This window comes from Nothoprocta perdicaria, unplaced genomic scaffold, assembly GCF_003342845.1.
Source record: "Nothoprocta perdicaria isolate Ctin4 unplaced genomic scaffold, notPer1 scaffold_103, whole genome shotgun sequence".
NCBI classification, from domain to species: Eukaryota; Metazoa; Chordata; class Aves; order Tinamiformes; family Tinamidae; genus Nothoprocta; species Nothoprocta perdicaria.
Genome location: NW_020454128.1, coordinates 1,873,036 through 1,890,510, shown reverse-complemented (window position 1 = coordinate 1,890,510; position 17,475 = coordinate 1,873,036). Strand labels below are relative to the sequence as shown.

At 48.3% G+C, this 17,475-nt stretch overlaps 1 protein-coding gene across 1 annotated transcript; it reads right to left on the bottom strand.

Annotated features, from left to right (window-relative positions):
* Positions 1–241: 241 nt before the first annotated feature.
* On the bottom strand, positions 242–15,599 carry ADAM28 (ADAM metallopeptidase domain 28). The gene is made up of 24 exons (XM_026043257.1): positions 15,450–15,599; positions 13,938–14,041; positions 13,239–13,315; positions 11,782–11,860; positions 10,143–10,219; positions 9,053–9,245; positions 8,594–8,656; positions 8,198–8,269; positions 7,634–7,803; positions 6,808–6,892; positions 5,629–5,759; positions 5,358–5,535; positions 4,876–4,965; positions 4,324–4,519; positions 3,659–3,761; positions 3,229–3,385; positions 2,938–3,018; positions 2,275–2,353; positions 1,872–1,959; positions 1,408–1,501; positions 1,270–1,335; positions 990–1,067; positions 453–515; positions 242–352 (listed from the first exon to the last, which is right to left on the bottom strand). The coding sequence occupies exons 1-24, from the start codon at positions 15,499–15,501 to the stop codon at positions 320–322; spliced, it is 2,409 nt and encodes an 802-aa protein (XP_025899042.1). The 5' UTR covers positions 15,502–15,599; the 3' UTR covers positions 242–319.
* Between the last annotated feature and the right edge of the window lie 1,876 nt (positions 15,600–17,475).

The window sequence follows — 17,475 nt, the reverse complement described above, 5'->3', positions numbered from 1 at the left end:
ATGCGCGGGTGCCCCACTGTGGCCGAGGGGCCAGGGCACGTCAGCAGCTTTCATAACTCACTCCCAGGTTACACCTCAGTGCAAGTAGCTGTTTTGCTTGGTTTCCTTTCGGGCAGCAGCTTCATGTCTCGACCAAAGAGTTCCTCACTGTCTGAAAAACAAACTTTTTTGCTCAAAGCAGCTGTCAGTCACTTGTTCTTTTTTCTAATAGAAAACAGGAAGACTATTTCAGTTGCCTTTGCCAAAAATGGAGGAATCGCAGGACAAATGAAGTGTCCCTGAAAATTTTGGAATCTTGATGAGCCCTGTTTCAGATGCTTCACACTCGGGGRTTAGCAGGAGGTTTTAAAGCCTGAATGAAAAAGAAAGAATTGGACAAATTGCTGTGCCTGGTGCACTTGGAGCAAATGCCATCCCTGCAGAATTGCTGCTCACGTTTTAACTCCAGTTACCTTTGGTGGAGGTGGAGGTTTCCCTTTGGGAACTGGCAAGGGAGCGCATTTTCTTTCTGGTGCCTATAATGAAAATAGGATTTCAATGGCTTGAYGCTTTCCTGCCTAAGCAGCTGTAGAGCCTCCCCAGAGCTCAGCTGCTGCTACTATAAACTCATATATTTACTACAGCATTTTACTAGGGGAAGAGCTAGGGCTGCATTGGGGTAATCTGTCCACACAGAGAAGGGTGCAATAGCACAAATGGACAAGGGATGTAGAGCTCCTGTCTCAGAAGAGCCCTGAGCCATGATCAGTGTGTTAATTGATCTGTATTGAGTAACCAGCCCAGGTTAAAAATACTTGGTGTGGCTGTGGGTTGCACGGCCCAAAGGCTGGCTCTGGCCCCTGCTCTAGACAGTGCAGGGTTTGAAAGTCTGCGATTTCTTTGCAGAAACTGCAAAGAAACTGCAAATGTTAATTTGCAGAAACTGCTAATGTTAATGAGTGGCTTTTCCTGATGCGTCTCTGCGAAACCCGGGGGCGGGCTGTACTTACGGAGCTTTCTTCAGCGGGAGCAGAGGCTGGTTTGCTGGATGGGACGGGAGGTGGGGGCCCTTTYGGCCTTATGGCAGGCTGTGAAAAGGCAGAATGGGAAAATACTCCCTGTGAATAGACGCTGTGAATGTGCATGTCCCTGGGAACGCGCGCGGGCTCGTGCTCTGTGTGGAAGGTGGGCTAAAACRGGCAAGAGGATGCGTTCCCTGCAGGGTGAAGGGAGGCCGGCTTTGGCCGAAGGAGGGATCCCACTGCACTAGGATCCTCCGGGAATACTCACGCTGTGGYGCGGCGGCCTGGCCTCCTGCGGCACGGGGACGGGAAGGAGGAGTTTCTTGTCGTGCACCTGCAGACACGGACATTTCTGGTTAGTGCCCTCATCTGCCAGGTTCTGGTTCTGGCCCTGGCACTGTCCCACGCTTACCGTCCGTGCGGGAGCTGCCGCTGCCGTGAGCTGCTCCTGGTTCCCAAACACTTGGTTCGTAGCTCCGGGACCCCTCCGGSCCTGGCAGCTGCGGAAATGTTAACGCACAACTTAGAGCTGCACRTCCCACCCCCGTGAAACAACCCCTGCACGTGTGAGTGCCAGCCCTGCTCCTCGAGGCCTGCTGCGTAGCCATGTCTTTGCTTGCCCCCGTGTCTTTGCGTCCCCTCTTCCTGTATTTTTCATTTACTGTAAGGTTGATTTTCGGAGTTGCTTCAAAGTTGTGAACCCTCCCCTGAGGAGAGGATTTCTAAAACCCCTTGGTGGAGATAATGGGCCCGCGGCRCCCCAGTGTTCATTCAGAGCCTCCCTTTACCCCCTCTGAAAGCCCCAGCCTGGAGCCCCCTTAGAAGTCACCAATTTCAGATGTTATTTTCTCGTCAGAGAGGGCGTTTTACCTCTTGAGCACTCGGAAGCGGAGAAGCAGCGTTGCGGCGGCGGCCGTGACGGCGAGGACGACCAGCACCCCGGCCACGATGGCGAAAGCTGGCAGCGAGAGAGAACACRGGCTGCTGATTCCTGAACGCCCAAGCACCGCTCCGCAGCGTCCCCTTCCCTACCCCAGCAGGGCCATTGACACCGCGGCGGCTGGGCTTGCGTTCATCCCCACAGGTGGGCAAACTTATGGCYTCTTGACTTACCACCAACAGAGAGGGATTTTCCCTGGCTACATCTGTCATATTTGAGGACTGTTGTTACTGCCTGAGCTGTGTTTAGACTAACTAAACCCAGGCCTTTCTCCCTGGCAGAGGCCGGTGCCGGCGGTTTCACCGGCGCTGGGGAGCCCCGTGCTGTACTCACTGGTGACGGCYGTCGAGCTGTCGCAGTTGGGCGGCGCCCAGCCTTCCTCGCACTGGCACTGCAGCTCGTGGTCACACACCTGGGGAAGCAAAGCAGGGCAGCATTCGGCGGGGGAGCAGCAGGGAAGGGGAACTCGCAGCCCCTGCGGCGGCCTCCTCATAAGCTCAATGATATTAAGTCTGGAGAGCCCCTCTCCATTCCCTTGCACTAAAATTTAGAGTTGTAAAAGCAGTGCTCGTTTTATGCATTAGCAGAGAAACAGGCCTGTCCTTTATCTTGTGCCTTTTGCAGGCATTTTTGCAGTGGAAGCTACAGTGTAAGGCCCCCAGCAACATGCACACTCTGTAGGGTTCCTTAATGCTCAAATAAGATGAGCATGATTATGTTCAAGAAGAGAAGGACTCCTGGGAGAGATTGGTGGAGATCTGTGGCTCAGTGGCAGAGCCAGAGAATGTCCTGCAATTCCCCTAGTAAAAATATTGATAACTTGTCAGTAAGGTCTATGTTCATAAAAATATGAGAAGCCTCTGCTTTTTTTTTTTTTTTTTTGCAAATTCCTATCCTAAAGAGTTCTTAAAAAATACTGTTATCAGTAGGGTCTGCAGCTGACTTGCGTCAGCTGACTTCTTTCAAGATGGGTAACGTGAGAAACTCATATCTTACAGCGTGTCCGGTGCACTTTGCGGAGCAGTTGGTGGATCTGAAGGCATCCTCGATGTAGACACACTCGCCGTTGCTGCACACCTGGAACGTACAGGGTGCATGTCAGCCAGACATGCGGCTTTCAGAACACGCAGAGCTTTCTCACTACGGCGTGAAGCCAGGAAGAGGGCAAGGAGCCATAGAAACAGGTATGCAAGTCGCTCAAACCCACGTTAAAAATTTGGTGTCATTTCTCATTCAACCTCTGGATGTTGTCCGAAAGGCATAGGAAAAAAGCTCTCCTCCACTCACCTTTCCATCACCACACTTGGTTCCATTGAGGATCATCCCTGGATCTGGTTCTCCRAGGTGTGGAAAGCTGGCTCTGCATGACTCAAAAGTCACCAGGCTCCCGTACAGAGGCATTTTSCTCCCCCCAGCACAGAACAACTTCCCACACATGATATCTCTGCAAGGAGAAAAAGAGTCGCTGTAGCAATGACTTGGCACTGGAAAACATTTTGAACTGTACACACACACACACAGACACACATTGAGTCACCTTCACAAGCAACCTTGCACGGACAAATGCACACACTATTAGTTTCCTCAGGGTAGTTTGCTTTGCTCCCTTCTCTGAGTAATACTCTTGGGCAATTAGATTTGACTTCAAAATTGTCTTTACCGCGAGTCAAACTCAAGGTGAAAGACAAAGGATGCCCTCCTGTAACATGGCACTTACTTTTTCTTACATGGGGAGTGACTACCTTTTTCTTTTCTGCAGTATCCATAATATACCCCTTTCTCGTTCATCCGGTAACAGGAAGCTGCACCTTCGGTAGCCTCTGGTGGAGAGGAAAGAGAGATGCAGTGATAGCAAAAGGTAAGGAGAGAAGCAGGGGGCAGGTTAGATTTTGAAGTGTTTCTGTTGCATAAAGCAACACCTGTCGTGTGGGTGTCCTCATTTTCTCCAGAATCTGTGCTTTTGCAAACAAATGCATATTTTAACAGGGATATATGGAATAAGCAGTCATAGTCGCACTAGTAGCAAGTTTGGAAGTTAATTTGAAGTGTGAATATCTCCTTTATCTATCACAGGAAGAACTCCACTTTCACCTAACACCATTCTAAAGCTGTCACCATTGTGCAAAAGAGGAATTAACTTGCCACTTCCTTTTCCTCTAGAAACACATTGTGTGCTGTGGCCCTCGGCTCATGCCGTTCTAATCACGTATAGTGCAAACACAAAAATAGTCATTAAGCATATGCTAGAAAGTAGACCTTAGTTATGCACCCCTGCTGTTCCTGGTATCAGAGCGATCCTTGACGATTAACACTAGGCCCAGTCTACCCTTATCTCTCCCTTTGACCTAGGCTCTAGTTTTTCCGAAGCCAGCTTGTACTCACGCGGCCCGAAAGCAGCTTTGCACTGGCCTTCCCGGGTGGGACAGTTTCCCATGTAGCAGTAGCCTTTGCCGGCGTCGCAGGGGTGCCCGTTCACACGGAAGCGGTCCGCGGGGCACTTCTCGGAGGCGCCCGTGCACATCTCGGCCAGGTCGCAGTCGTGCCTAACCGCCCGGCAAACAGCTCCGGGCTTTTTGTACTGCCAAAAGGGATGGAAGGGAAGCGTGTGAGCTCCTCCTGCCTTCAAATCACACTGACRGAGATGAAATGGGGGGCCAGACTCCGCAAATTGCATTAATGGCCRTGCCCTGATCTAACGTCGAGTCGGTTGTGTCTCTTTACAGGGTTGTTCACAGCTTTGCCTGATCTTAGGGTCTGTTTGTTTGTTTGTTTTCTCTCTCCAGGAGAAAATAGGGGGAAAACTCATTTCTGCTGGCYAAGCGAGCAGACAGGGACAGCCCGGGCCGTGCAGCGCCCGTGTCGGAGCGGTGAGGACCCGAGCTCCATCTCCAGGTGCTGCTCCCGGAGGCGGCATCCCGCGTTGCCGGCTCTCACCTGGCAGTTCTCGCAGCACTCGCCGTGCGCGCACTGGGCCCCCGTGCTGAGCGTGCAGGTCTCGGCGTCGCAGCAGGCGTTGGTGCATTCCTGCGGCAGAGCGCGGAGCCGTCACAGCCCTGCCGCCCGCCTTGGGGGCCCCTCTCAATGAGTCGGCCCACACGGGGAGGCAGGGCCGGGCTGGAGCTGCCCCTGGCGTCCCCAGGTACCTTCACCTCGAACCGTGCTGGTGGTTCTCGGCAGCTCACGAAGAGCACGAGGTGTGGAGGGCCCATGTGAGGGGAGCAGGGRATTTTCTCCCTTCTGCTGCACTTCTGCGTAGGGGCTACCAGGATGACCATGCTGCAGAGCAGCTATTTGGGCACCACAAGAACATTTACGTGCAAAATGACTACCCTGGGCACTAGGAAAAGCCAGCTCTTGCGCAGCCTGAGTTTTGCCTCTAGCACGTGTTTTATTCCAAGTTTCCCGTGGATAGATACCTCAGGAGTCCCACAGTCGCATTCTTCCCCTTTTTCCACRAAGCTGTTTCCGCAGATCGGAGGGGCTACGATGTTGCTTGTGTCTGGGATGTTAGTTAAGCACTTYGGCATGTCGTTCAATATGTATTTCTCAAAATCTTGGAGGCTGCATGAGCTGAACTTCTCGGGGATTAAAGAGCTATATGGAAAAAGCAGGAGGATTTATATTAGAATAGCCCTTCCTTAATGGCCCTTGGCCTTGGAGCTCTCGCCCTTCTCTGCAAACACCTACCTGACAGTGTCGGTCATGATGCAGACTTTGGCACTGCACGTGCAGGCCTTGGTGTCGTGGTTCATGCCCAGGTTGTGGCCCATCTCGTGGGCCATGGTGGCTCCAACCGCTATTTCATTTCTGTTGTGGTCCTGTGGGCAGGAGAACAGCCTGTTATTTCCACGAGTGTTTTAGAGCATCAGTGAAACCACATGGTTAAGAAATGGGGCAATTTTACTTCAATTAAAATTATCTGTGCTGCTACACAAGGCATCGATCTGTTGGTCAGGCCAAGCTCTCGTGTGCATCTATTTCACAGTTTAATCTGGATATTGTTTAATAGTTTAAGGATGGGATCATCCCCCGACCAGCATAAGTAAATTGGCAGGGAGAAACAACTGAGCATTAAGGGCAAGTGAATAACTAAAACTCCCAATCCTCTCTTTGGCTGGCTGGGTGCTTGGGGTGACCTGGTGGATGTGATATTGTTATCTCTTGTCACACCCAGGTAACCTTTGCCTGTGACGCTGTGTGTGCACCAGGAAGGAATGGCAGAAGCTGCGCTCCATCTTCACCCTGAGCTTGGTTTTTGTGCCGCCTGGTAGCGGCAGGGAAAGGAAGGGGCTTGTTCCTTAGAGAGTGAGCTCGGCTCTATGAGCAATAGTCAGTATGGAGCATCCTGAGCGTCCACGGCCTCTGCCGCACGCTTTGGCATCCCTGTTCAGCCTAAGCTTGTGAGCAGAATAGCTTAGTTGTTGGCAATCCACAGCTAAATTGGTGGTTCGTGTTGTGGTGGAGGCCATCGGTCGCTTAAACCCACTGGGGAGGACAGCATTCCTGCCTTCCACCTGTGGGCACGGAGAAGCCTCCTCGGAAACAGGAAGCCTAAGTGGGAGGCACAGGATTCCCTATTTCTTTCCCGTGACTACACAGGACCCCGCTGCTTCAAATATGGTCAATTTAAAAACATGTCAATTTGCTGTTGATATTTAAACAGAGCAAATATCAGCCTTCATACTTCTACATTTCATTTAAAATAAAATCTCTAGCATTGAACTTCCACAGCCTAAATAGGTGATGATGTGAGCCAGATAGAGAACTGTAAATATCCCACTCTTCATAGCTTTCCTAAACATTCTTTGTTGGTTGAGTAAAAGACAAGGAAAAGCTGTTAAAAAATAGAATAAGAACAAATCAGACCTGAATAATACCTGCAGAATATACATCACTGCATATGGATTTTAGAAAGGCTAGTCCAACTGTAGTGCCCTCAAAGTCAAACCCTCTGCAAGGAAGAAAAAAGGCAGAATGAAATGCAGCAGTTGCTATTGGGAAGCACATCGGAAGTCCCTGTGAGCTTTAGCAAAGCTGAAGGCTTTAAGTAGAGGATTGTTTTCCTCTCTGGTTTGCAGTCCCTGGCTTAATGTTGTATTTAAGGATATACTTAAGATCTCTGCAGATCACAAAACAATTAAATGCACATTTCATTTTAAATGCGTACTTGAATTCCATTGCAGGTAATAAGACTGAAGCACCTGTTTCAGTGTAAACTCCTTGATGAAGTGTTTTAAACATAGTAAAGTGCCTGGATGAATCAGGGCCATTGCACTTGAGCCAGCATAGTGAACTGAGCGCTGGTTTAGTTTGGCAATCTGCATTTCACAGACATTAAAGTTCATGCCATGGCTCTTYTAATGCTAAGACTAAAGCACTGCAGTCTTTAGGGCACTCAACTRTTTTGTGACCATGGTGGGGACAGGGAGACTGCGTTTGAACCAGGGTCTACATTGCAGGGGCTGAGATGCTGGCACTGAGTCCTTGTATTGTGTCCTAGTGGGGAATCCCTGCTGCATGAAGCAAAGCAAGACACCAAAACTGCACTGCATCCTTTCATCCTGTCATTTGTACAGCTTGCTACTGGGAAACTCAAAATCCAGTTAATTACAGCCAGCATCTCGATGGGCTTTTGAGTCCTCATAGCTGTAGCATGCTTGGAAATGCAAGTGGGAAGCGGGAGCATACGCACGTGACCAGCTGAGCGTTGTCATTTCTCTTCCTTTGCAGTAAATCGGAGCGACGCCACTTTGAGAAGCTGTCCAGAGTGGAACCCGCCGCGTGGCTCAGGCGGCATTTATCGTTATCCGTCCAGATTTCTAGGCCAATTAATGCCACGTGGATATTTATGGCCTTATAAACCTGCAGGATCGAAACAGCCTTGCTGTTGTAAGGCAGAGTATTGTAAAGTCTTCAGAAACACACGCTTACCCTGGTCATCATTCCATGTTCGTCCCTCGCAATGTGCTCTGCTCCAAGCCCCGGTTAAGCTTTTTCTCGCTTCCCATTTGCAAAAGAAAGAAATCAGACCAGCCAAAACATGGTAGCTTCTTCTCACCGAGTTGAAGCCAGCTATAAAAATGGCTTTAAAACTTTGAAGTGTTTTTGAAGAAATTCCACATTTTCCCAACAGGTAGATTTGTTTCTTAGATGGCAATTAAGCTGACCTTCTTTCCTACATTTATTAATGCACGAAGCTTGCAAGGGAAGAAGGAACGCTTCTGTTTGCATTCCACCTAGCAATGTTTGCTCTTACCGTGTTGATGTAGTTGACTATTCCAAATATCCTTTGTCTTACAGCTTTAACATCTTCGTTATACTTCTTAAACTGAAAAAGTAAATAGGAAATTTCCCCTCAGTTATGAAACAACTAGTACATGGGCTGTGTTTTAATCCCCAAAGACTTTTTTCTTCCCCAGAAAAGGAAACATAACATTGTTAGATGCGATGGGCGACTTGCTGTCTGTTCTGGATTTGTGTCATCTCCAGGTGGGATTTTCAAAATCACTTAATTTTGAGAGATCATAGCTCTAATCAAAGTCTGTGAGAAAGTGAACTTCGCACTATAGCTGTAATAGGAGCCCAGGGACATGAGGATTTGGAARGGTCACCTGTAAAGGATCGAAAGAGAAATACCTGTTTAAATACTCACCATAGTGTTGTCTGCAACTATGTAAACTTCCAGATATTTTTTGGCTTTCAGATATGCTTTCATCTAAAAGAAAAGATGTATTTTAAATATCTTTCAGGACCTGTTTCAGGCTCAAGCCTTTCAATTATAAAACCATGTATTAATCACCAGGCTATTTCTTTAACTAAGCTATTTAGAATGAGACTGTCTTGTTTTAAAAATGATCTGTGGCAGGTTATTTACTAAAAAGAATTTAAATATTTTCAAAAGCGCATGGGCACCTGGTAGTATGTGCAGGAGAGCTTTACTCAGGCGGAGGCTCTGTTAAGGTCAGGCACATTTTAATCTGGTTATTTCAGACCTAAGTTTGCTCCACTGTTCACCCTGCTTCTCTTTTGCAGGTGCCCCCGGACAAAGTGGGACTTGTGCCAGGCGCACAGCTCTCCTGTGGCTTCAGCTCTGTGTCTAAACTGCACTCACCTCTGGGTCGCTGCTTGATTTGAAGATCTCGCTGGCGTCGTTTGCCTCCGGTTCCCAGGTACTGTTGATGACTCCGCAGGTTTTTATGGACTTGTCTTCAAGTTTCTCGTATTTATAGACTGCGTGTTCTTCTCTATCCGAGGTTCCCAAGGGCTCAATAAGGTATTTCTGACCRTGGGTCTCAAAATATCCACTGTGGAAATTTCTTTAAGTTAGACTGGGATCTCTTGAACCCCAGAGGTTAGGCCAGAGTCAGGATAGCAGCGTTTTATCTAGCAGTATTTAGCACACGTGCAAGTGTCATTGAGGCACTGTTGCAGTGCCAGTTGGTTTTGCTGCGTTCAGGCAGAGCCTCCAATAACTTAAGCRTAGAAATCAAGGCTGCTGAGGCAATTGGAAGCTCTGCTTGATCAGGTGCAGTCTCTGAGCAGGAGACTGCCAGGCCAGAATAAAAAAAATAGGGTTAGGCATGAAATAAATTTAAATTTAGGATTTTTGTGTTTGGCAGAGATGATTGAAAAGTGAATTTCAATTCAGTGGGGAATCAAAGATATGATTTCATCCTTAATTGAGKTGAAAAGCTGAAATACTAAAAGCAAATGCAAGTTTTGATAACTGCTGTAGCTGCTGAAACTGAAATATACTGAAAGTGCAGTGAAAGCACTGAAAATAAGGGAACCTTCTGCTTGAAGTGTCAGTGCAGCTTCCTAGGAGCATCATCCCTAAACATCCMCTGAGAGCAACTCCAAGCACTAGGCTTATGTCACCTGCTTTGCTGTGATAAATGTATCATTCCTATACATTTACTTGTATAGATGTCCTTTGGCTTTTGATTTATACGCGCTGGGACTGAAATAGAAAGGAAACTTCTCCTTCCTTTCCCTTCCCTTCCTAAAATAGTTTCCTTGTAATCATGAATAAAAGATAATACCCATTTACACATACTTACTGTCCCCCGAGGCAGCTCAGCCTTTGATGCCATATTGTTTCACAGCATTAGATGTAGCTTAAGATGTAAATTGGAAAATTTAACCTCAGAATAGGTGCAGTCTGCTACCGTTGTCCTTAGAGAACCAAACCTCCGTCTTACCTTAAACCTTTGCACGCGTTGATACTTGCTATTGAGTCAGCATCGTTTTGAATATAACCTTGGTAGTAACAGTGATCCTATTGAGAAAGAAAAAACGCGTTGTCAGACTGGGTTAGGTATTAGCAACTGCAATGACCCGGCCCAAGGCCTTTAAAAACTTGGCTTTTATGCATCCCAGATCGGTTTGCCTTCCCTTTCTCCACTTTAACAGCATCATCCTCTTATTCTGTATTTTAAGCACATGTATGGTGATCTCAGACTTAACCGTCTGCAAAATGTGCAAATTTGCAGACGGTTAAGAATGTGCAAAATTAAGCGTGTATGGATGTGCTCTGCTGAACTAAGATCCACGCTGAATTATTTTATTGTGGCAAAATTTCAAGGAAACACCCTTTAACCGTAACCCAACAATTAAATGCATTYACTTTGATGAGATTAAAATATATACATTATATTAAAAGGCAGACTTAGAGGATAAACTTCCATGACGCATTTGTGATTTAGGAATCTAGGTTCTAATGGGCATTTCTGCACTCAAAAAGAGCTCCAAGTCACTAAGGTATTATGGAAAATTTTACCCTTAGCGTTTTCCTTAGATTTCTTAATAGAGGCCTGTAAAATGGCATTCAAAGCTGCACCCAATGTGCCTTTTCTTTCCACGGGGATTTTTGGTTTCCTTTTACCATTTATTTTATCTTCCATGACTGTGCCAGCTTTCTCCCAGTAAAGAGGCCATCACAAAGTGAAAATAACTGGAGATAAAAAGTAGTAAGCTATTCTCCATCTCTTAAGGGTGCAGGAGAAACAACTAAGGAGATCTTAATGAAGTATTTGCAGAATAGGAATTCCTCATTCAGCAAGCTGCCTAGCCAGGTCTGCCTGAGATTGTCTTTAAGCAGGTATAGCTGCTATTTACTTTTCCCAGGATCCTTCCAGGGAGGGCAATTGGAGCAAAATTGGGGCAATCAGAGTTTGTTGTACAAAAAGCAACGCGGAGTTCTTCACACGTGCCCATTCCACCAGGATCCCCCTGTTCCTGCTAATCACTCTGTGGCAAAGCTTGCTGGGTTTTGTATTCCAAATTGCAGGTAGCGAAGCACGTGGCGCGACCGGGGCCAGAGCGCTGCAAGCGAGGCCTTTGTTGGAGAGCAGCAGGATAGGAGCCACGGGCACGCAGCTAATWATAAAATAGCTTAGCTGCTGATTTCCTTTCTGTGTGCACGTGGGTCACTGAGTTGTCATGGTTCAGAGCAGCCACCTGGGCAACCTGCGCCGGTGCCGGGAGCGTGGGAGGGAGGGAGCCCATGGGGCAGCACCAGTTGATCTGAATCCATGGGCTGCAGGTGGGACTGCAGGGCTGGGGACAGGTCCAGCTCGGGGCACGTGTTATCGGCTGTGAGATGAGACCTTTTATTCCTTGCAAATAAGACATGCATCTGATTCCTAGCCCGTGTGAATTGGTGCAGCTCCCCCAGCATCAAGAACCATTCTGCCTTGTCCCTTAATGCTTAGCATCTGCACTTAAGAATTTTTCTTTTCTGTCCCAGGTCACGCTGCTGTTTCACGGCCACATCCAGACCTCCTGCAAAACCCAAGTGTTTGGGTCCCTCTCCAAAGGAGAGGAGACTTTGCTTATTACCTTGATCTGGGGACTGGTTGTTATTTGTTGACCGTCATCCGAGTAAACTGTTTCAGTGTAGTCTCTAGCTAATAGATGCCTGCAAAGAATAAAGTACAGTTATTATTCAAAACACTTAAATTGGAGTAATCTAGAAACAAGGCAATTATGTAGCTCAGAAAGTGGCCAGGGAATTTAGGTTATTAGTATCGAAAGACTAGGGAAGCAAGACTGCTGGGTCGATAATTGTGCCCGTTCATAATAGTTAGGCAAAAAAAGGACATCTCTAAAATGAGAACAAAATTAAACTCTGTGTATTTTATTGCTAGGATCTCCTGGTAGCCTTGACAGGGAATATCTGTTTGCACAGGCAGTGCAAGAGGACAAGAGCTCRGCGGGTCTGCGCACTCGGCAGCTCTGCTCACACCAGCCTGTGCCTTTGCATCACTCTGAAGCTGATTTTTCTTTTCTCTCTCTTCAGATCTCTGTCCTTGCGCAGCGCTGTGCATCAGGACCTGAGAGCAGAGGGGCCCATCTCCTGCGGGACGCGGTGCCTTTGGCTTTCTCGTTGAAGCCAGCACCAAAGTAAGTCACCATTTGTTTCTGTTTGGACAACTCCAAACTCCCACAATCCCCTTTCCTTTTAAAGAGTGACATCCAGCAAAAAAAAAATCATTCAAATATTTGGGTTAGATTTAAGCTGGGCCAAACATTTAATTATAGTATATGTTTAACATGAACTGATTATAGCATCGCTGTATTTACCCAGCCTTTAGAAACACACCTATTAAAACAGACTTCTTTGATACCATTTCAAATATTTTGGTGAAGGCAGCAAGCAGCAAATCACACCTGTGCTTTATTTAATGTTTGCTCTGCAGGGGAATGGCCTTCTCTGTATGCTGTGCTGTGGAACAACGCCCACTGCTCTCTGTGCCCTCTCCATGGCCAGAATATCTTACATTGTAAAAAGCCCAACAGCTGTAGTGCTAAGTTAGGGAGTGTTAGAAGCCTTGCTATTGAAGATAATTGCATTTCTGTTGTTGTTTTCCGTTTTTGGAGGAGTTACAAAGCCAACACAGCCCCTGTTTCATGGATGTTTTTCTTCTCTGAAGATTCTACTAAGAGAACGACCAAATATGACCCACAAACAATACGTGGATGTTGAAAGCTTGTAAAATAGTATGCAAACATTAAGCATCCAGTGGCTTTAGGCAGTTAGGAAATACATGGGAGAACAGAGTTCCCAGGGCTGGCTGATCATTCCTTCCCAACAGTGTCATATGGCTGAGTATTATGTCAAGCTAGTGCAAGCAGTGACACGATGCTTCCCGTCCCATCCCGCCCTGTCCTCCCCTGCCCGGGCAGTTGGAGGTTACATTTACACAGCTCTCTTAGGAGCCCAAGTCCTGCCTTTTTGTACCCGAAGAGCCACTTGCAGCGAGGGAAGAGAGTTCACAAAATGCAACTGAACTTACTTATTTTTTTGCAGGTGAAGTATGACTTCCTCTCCGCTGGCTTTGATTCCATACACCATTGTGTCGTCGTATTTTGTCTGTAAACAAATTTAAGTGTTAGAATATGGGCTGCGAGAGCTCCTGGCCCTGCTAGGAGCTGGCTGTTGCGGAGCTGCCAGCCACTTTCTTTCCCTCCTCTTCCCACCAAGCAGTTTGGCACTTCTAGAAAAAGCAGGAGCTCACTTTGTTGCACAGCTGTTGCAGAGAGGAATAACTGAGCCTTGCAAATGCATTCCTGCAATCATAAACACGCCCGGCATATGCGGGAAAGTGCCCAAGTGGGCACTTAACTTCAAAAAGTTTAATAGTTCTACCTTGAAGTATGTAAAAGCTTGCTTAGTTTCAAGTGGTTGGTTTAACTTGCTTCAAATTAAAATATCCATAGATTACTATTCATGGATTAAAATATCCAGACTTTACTCAAAATCTGAGGAGTATCAAAAAATACATCCATGCAGAGGTAGAAGCACAGAAGATCCTCTGATCACCTGTGGGTGCTTCCCTGCCTTTCCAGCACCTGTTTTGACCAGGCCTGGAGTTGATGCATCTTCTGTTTGGCTCCAAAGCCCTTTCCCTTGACAGCCAAAACTGTTCAGGCTCTGCAGAAACTTATCCATCTCCCTCCACACTCCCGAAGACAAGAATTATCTCTCTTAATACCTTTGCATTGTTTCTTCCTGCATCTCTTTTATGTATTGTGTGCAATTTCTGTGGATAAACTACTTCGTATTGCTCAACTCCAGGTAATTTCTTGTTGGTGTTCCCTACAGAGAAACAAATGTACATTTATGCAAATACAATATTAACTTCTTAAAATAGCATATTTTGCATATTTGCATTTAAGAATTAAGTCCCGTGTGTTAATTGATCTATTGCACCCCTCCTTTCTCCTGTATTCCCTGCACTGTCTCTAGGAAGTGCTCATCTGGTGTGCCAGGCAGTCACCTCCAATGTGCACCCAAGGTGACACACCTGGCTCCTTCCAGCTGTCACAATCCGCTATGCAATTCCCATAGGATTTCCTTTGCCAGCAGTTGCGGTTTCCTGAACCAACATGCAAAGCCAGCCCGTGTGGTTCTGGACAAAGTTTTGTTTCTCAGCACGTCTTGCAGAGGCGTCAGTCCTTGCTGTTGAAGATRGGGACAGCAGCTGGTAGTATTTGGGAAAACGAGGTCCTACAAGTGCTGTTTAGAAGGCAGATTGTAGCCCTGATACTKCAAATTTAGGTTGGATTTGAACCAAGACTCAGCACTAAACTTGACCTTTTCCTGCAGTGCGATACAAGCAGCGTTTCGAGGAAAACAGGTTAGTTTTGTTCTGGAGCTAATCCTTCCTTGGAGGCAGCTTTTCAATCAACTCCATATACTACCTTCACCTTGCTCTAGGCATTATCTGGAGTCAGCTTTTAGAAGGAACCAATAATCATCTCATTTTCCAAGCAACCTAAACCAGGAAAAAATACCATTATAGTGAGGATTTCATTGATGAGGAGGTTTTGTTTACATATACCACCGTAAGCAACAGGAATGTGTATGTACCCAGGCATTCCGTGCAGCTAGTGAAATCGCAGAAATGCCCCTTCAATTACAACCCGCGTGTGTAACTGTGCATACAAAACCCGTGCATGCCTCTGCGTTCCACCTTCTGCAAAGATCTCTTCCCTATTGATACCAAGTGAAAGAAGGAATGCACGTGGAAAGAAAACGTGCCCTTCACTAAGGGTAGGTCATAGGAACCTCTCTGCTCACAACCTGAGAAAATACGGTGCTAACTAGTTTAGGTAGTGTAATTAGCAGAATTCAACTGTAAGTCTGTCCTTAAATTGCCAAAGCGTCGCTGCAGTCAGTTGTCCCAATTGGATGAGTTTTCTGCTCGCTTGCAGAGGAAGCACTGTCTTAACTGGCTCGCAAAACCAGCTTGTGCTCAATCTTTAGCCAATCTGTAGCCGCTTTTCATGCAGGTAAACATTTCTCCAACTAGAGAACTGAAAATAATTGCTTTGAATGGCAAAAGAAAAGAAAAGAAACTCCTTAACGTCCGCAAGTCTCCAGTTACTTTTATTTGCTGTTCTCCGGTGTTATCTGCAGGTTAATAATTACAAATTCATAAAAGCTCTAGAAAGCAAGCTCCCAAGAGCCATTAGAGAAGAGGAGAAGAAAAGGCAAGGCTTACCTGGCCGCAGAAAGCACAGCCAGACGACCGAAACGAGCAGCGTGTTGGGCATCGCCGCGGCGCCCGTGTGCGCGGCTGGGCTGCGCCCGAGCTCTGCTCTGCTGTGCAGCCAAGGGGAGCGAGTGAGTTGTTCAGCTTTATTCTGCTTCCCAGATGAGGAAGTGTTTACTGAAGGTGTTGCACAATTTTCAAATCACAAAGTGTTACAGCAAGCGGAAGTTCCTGCCGGTGAGCTAATGTCACTCCAATGGTGATATATTGATTATTCCTTTGGGGTAAGCTCTCCGGAGCTGCTCAGCGGAGAAGAATCAGGAGGTCGGCGTTGTCCTAGCGCTGCCGGTGCCGCGGCTGGCCGCGGGCGTGTGCCGCCCTTCCCGTGGTGCCGCCGTCGCCGCGGGACGTGCCGAGTAGGAGGCTGGTGCTGGAGGCCGGCAGGCGCCGCGAGGCCGGGAGCCTTCCCCGAGGCCGGGCACCCACGGCGGCGGCCTCGGCTCCCGCCGCCGAGCAGGGCGCTTGGAAAGGTGCGAGCACCGCCGAGCCCGTGAATCACCCCTCGGTATTGATGCCCTTTCTGCTCCCTCCGTCTGTATTAGTAATGTTTGCCTAGGCTCATGTGACAGACATCTAGCRAAAAGGGGATGTGGACGAGTGAGTAATCAAATATGAGTTAAGCAGAAGTCTACGTGTCTAGATGGAAGCTCGTGGCGTTACCTCCCTGGTGGCAGCGAGCRCCCTGTCCTTGCGGGGCTGCTCGAGAGGCCCCGCTGTCCTCATGCCCCGTGCAGCTGGCACGGGGAGCCCGGGGCTGCGCTGGGTCGCACCGGCCGCTCTGTGTGCGGGCTGTGAGCATCGTTCATACTGGCTCTACACATTGCACAGCAGCATCCAACGTAGCACAGCAGCATCCAGCATTGCACAGCAGCATCCGACGTTGCACAGCAGTATCCAGCGTTGCACAGCAGCATCCAAGCCGTCTCCATCCGTGGGTGCTGTGCGAGGGCCTGCGCTCTGCTCGCCCTGCTGCCCGCTTCTTTCCTTGGCCTTGGAGCCCTGGGGTTGATTTCCCCTGGTGCTTTGGAGGCCTTGGGAGGAGCAGGGCATTTTTAGAGGGTGTGTGGAGGTGTCAGGCTCGTTCACAGCGTGAGCGAAGCCCAAACGCGCRCCCTGGCCTCCGAGCGGGCGCTGGGATGTGCTAGCACGAGCACTGGGTTCTTCCAGCCTAGCACTGCTGTGGTTGGGCTCCCGAAGCGCTTTGCGGGTCCTCGGAGCCCAAGTTCATGGCAGGAAAAGGGTCCGAGAGAGGAAAAGGGCCCCTGTTTGCCCCAGGGCTTGTGCAAAGCTTCAGGCCTGCTCTGCGGATGGGCTGGAGCCCAGCACTTCTGGTGACCTGCAGCAGCATTGCTAGAATCCAGGTCAGCGTTCCTCCTGTTTTCCTTTGCCTTGCTGCTGGATAGGAAGCCTGGATCCCAGCAGCGCTGGGCTCCTCCTRAGGGCATCCTTGGAGACTGTGCTGGGACCTCCCTGCCCGCAGCAGGCACGGGGTCCTTGCAGGACAGGGCTCTCCTCGGGGCACAGCGCACTCTTGCACCTCTTCCTTGCCCTGCACAAAGAAATAAGGAACTTGGAAAAACCGTTTTTAAAAATGAGCGGCTGCTGTCCCAGCATTTATCTCGGCTCCTTCTCTTTGTCACCTGCTTGAAAGCCCTGAGCTGAGGCTGGTGATCTCCTAAGCTCGTGGTCTTAAGCTGTGCTTTTGAGCAGCGTGGAAATAACAGTGATGTTTATGGATGGGCACCATGTCCTGGCAAAATACCGGTATTAGGAAGGGAGCGTGATGCGGTGAAGGCCTTTGGTGGAGTCAAAAGGGATTTGGATGTGACCTCTGCTTGTGAATTGAGAAGCACTAGATGGTTATGCCCTTGCTTCAGTGACTCCTTGATGGGCTAATTGTAGCTGCTGCTTCCATAGGTGGTGTGAGACGTATCCATCAGGAGAGATCTGCTCGGCCGACCGGAGAGCTGCCTCC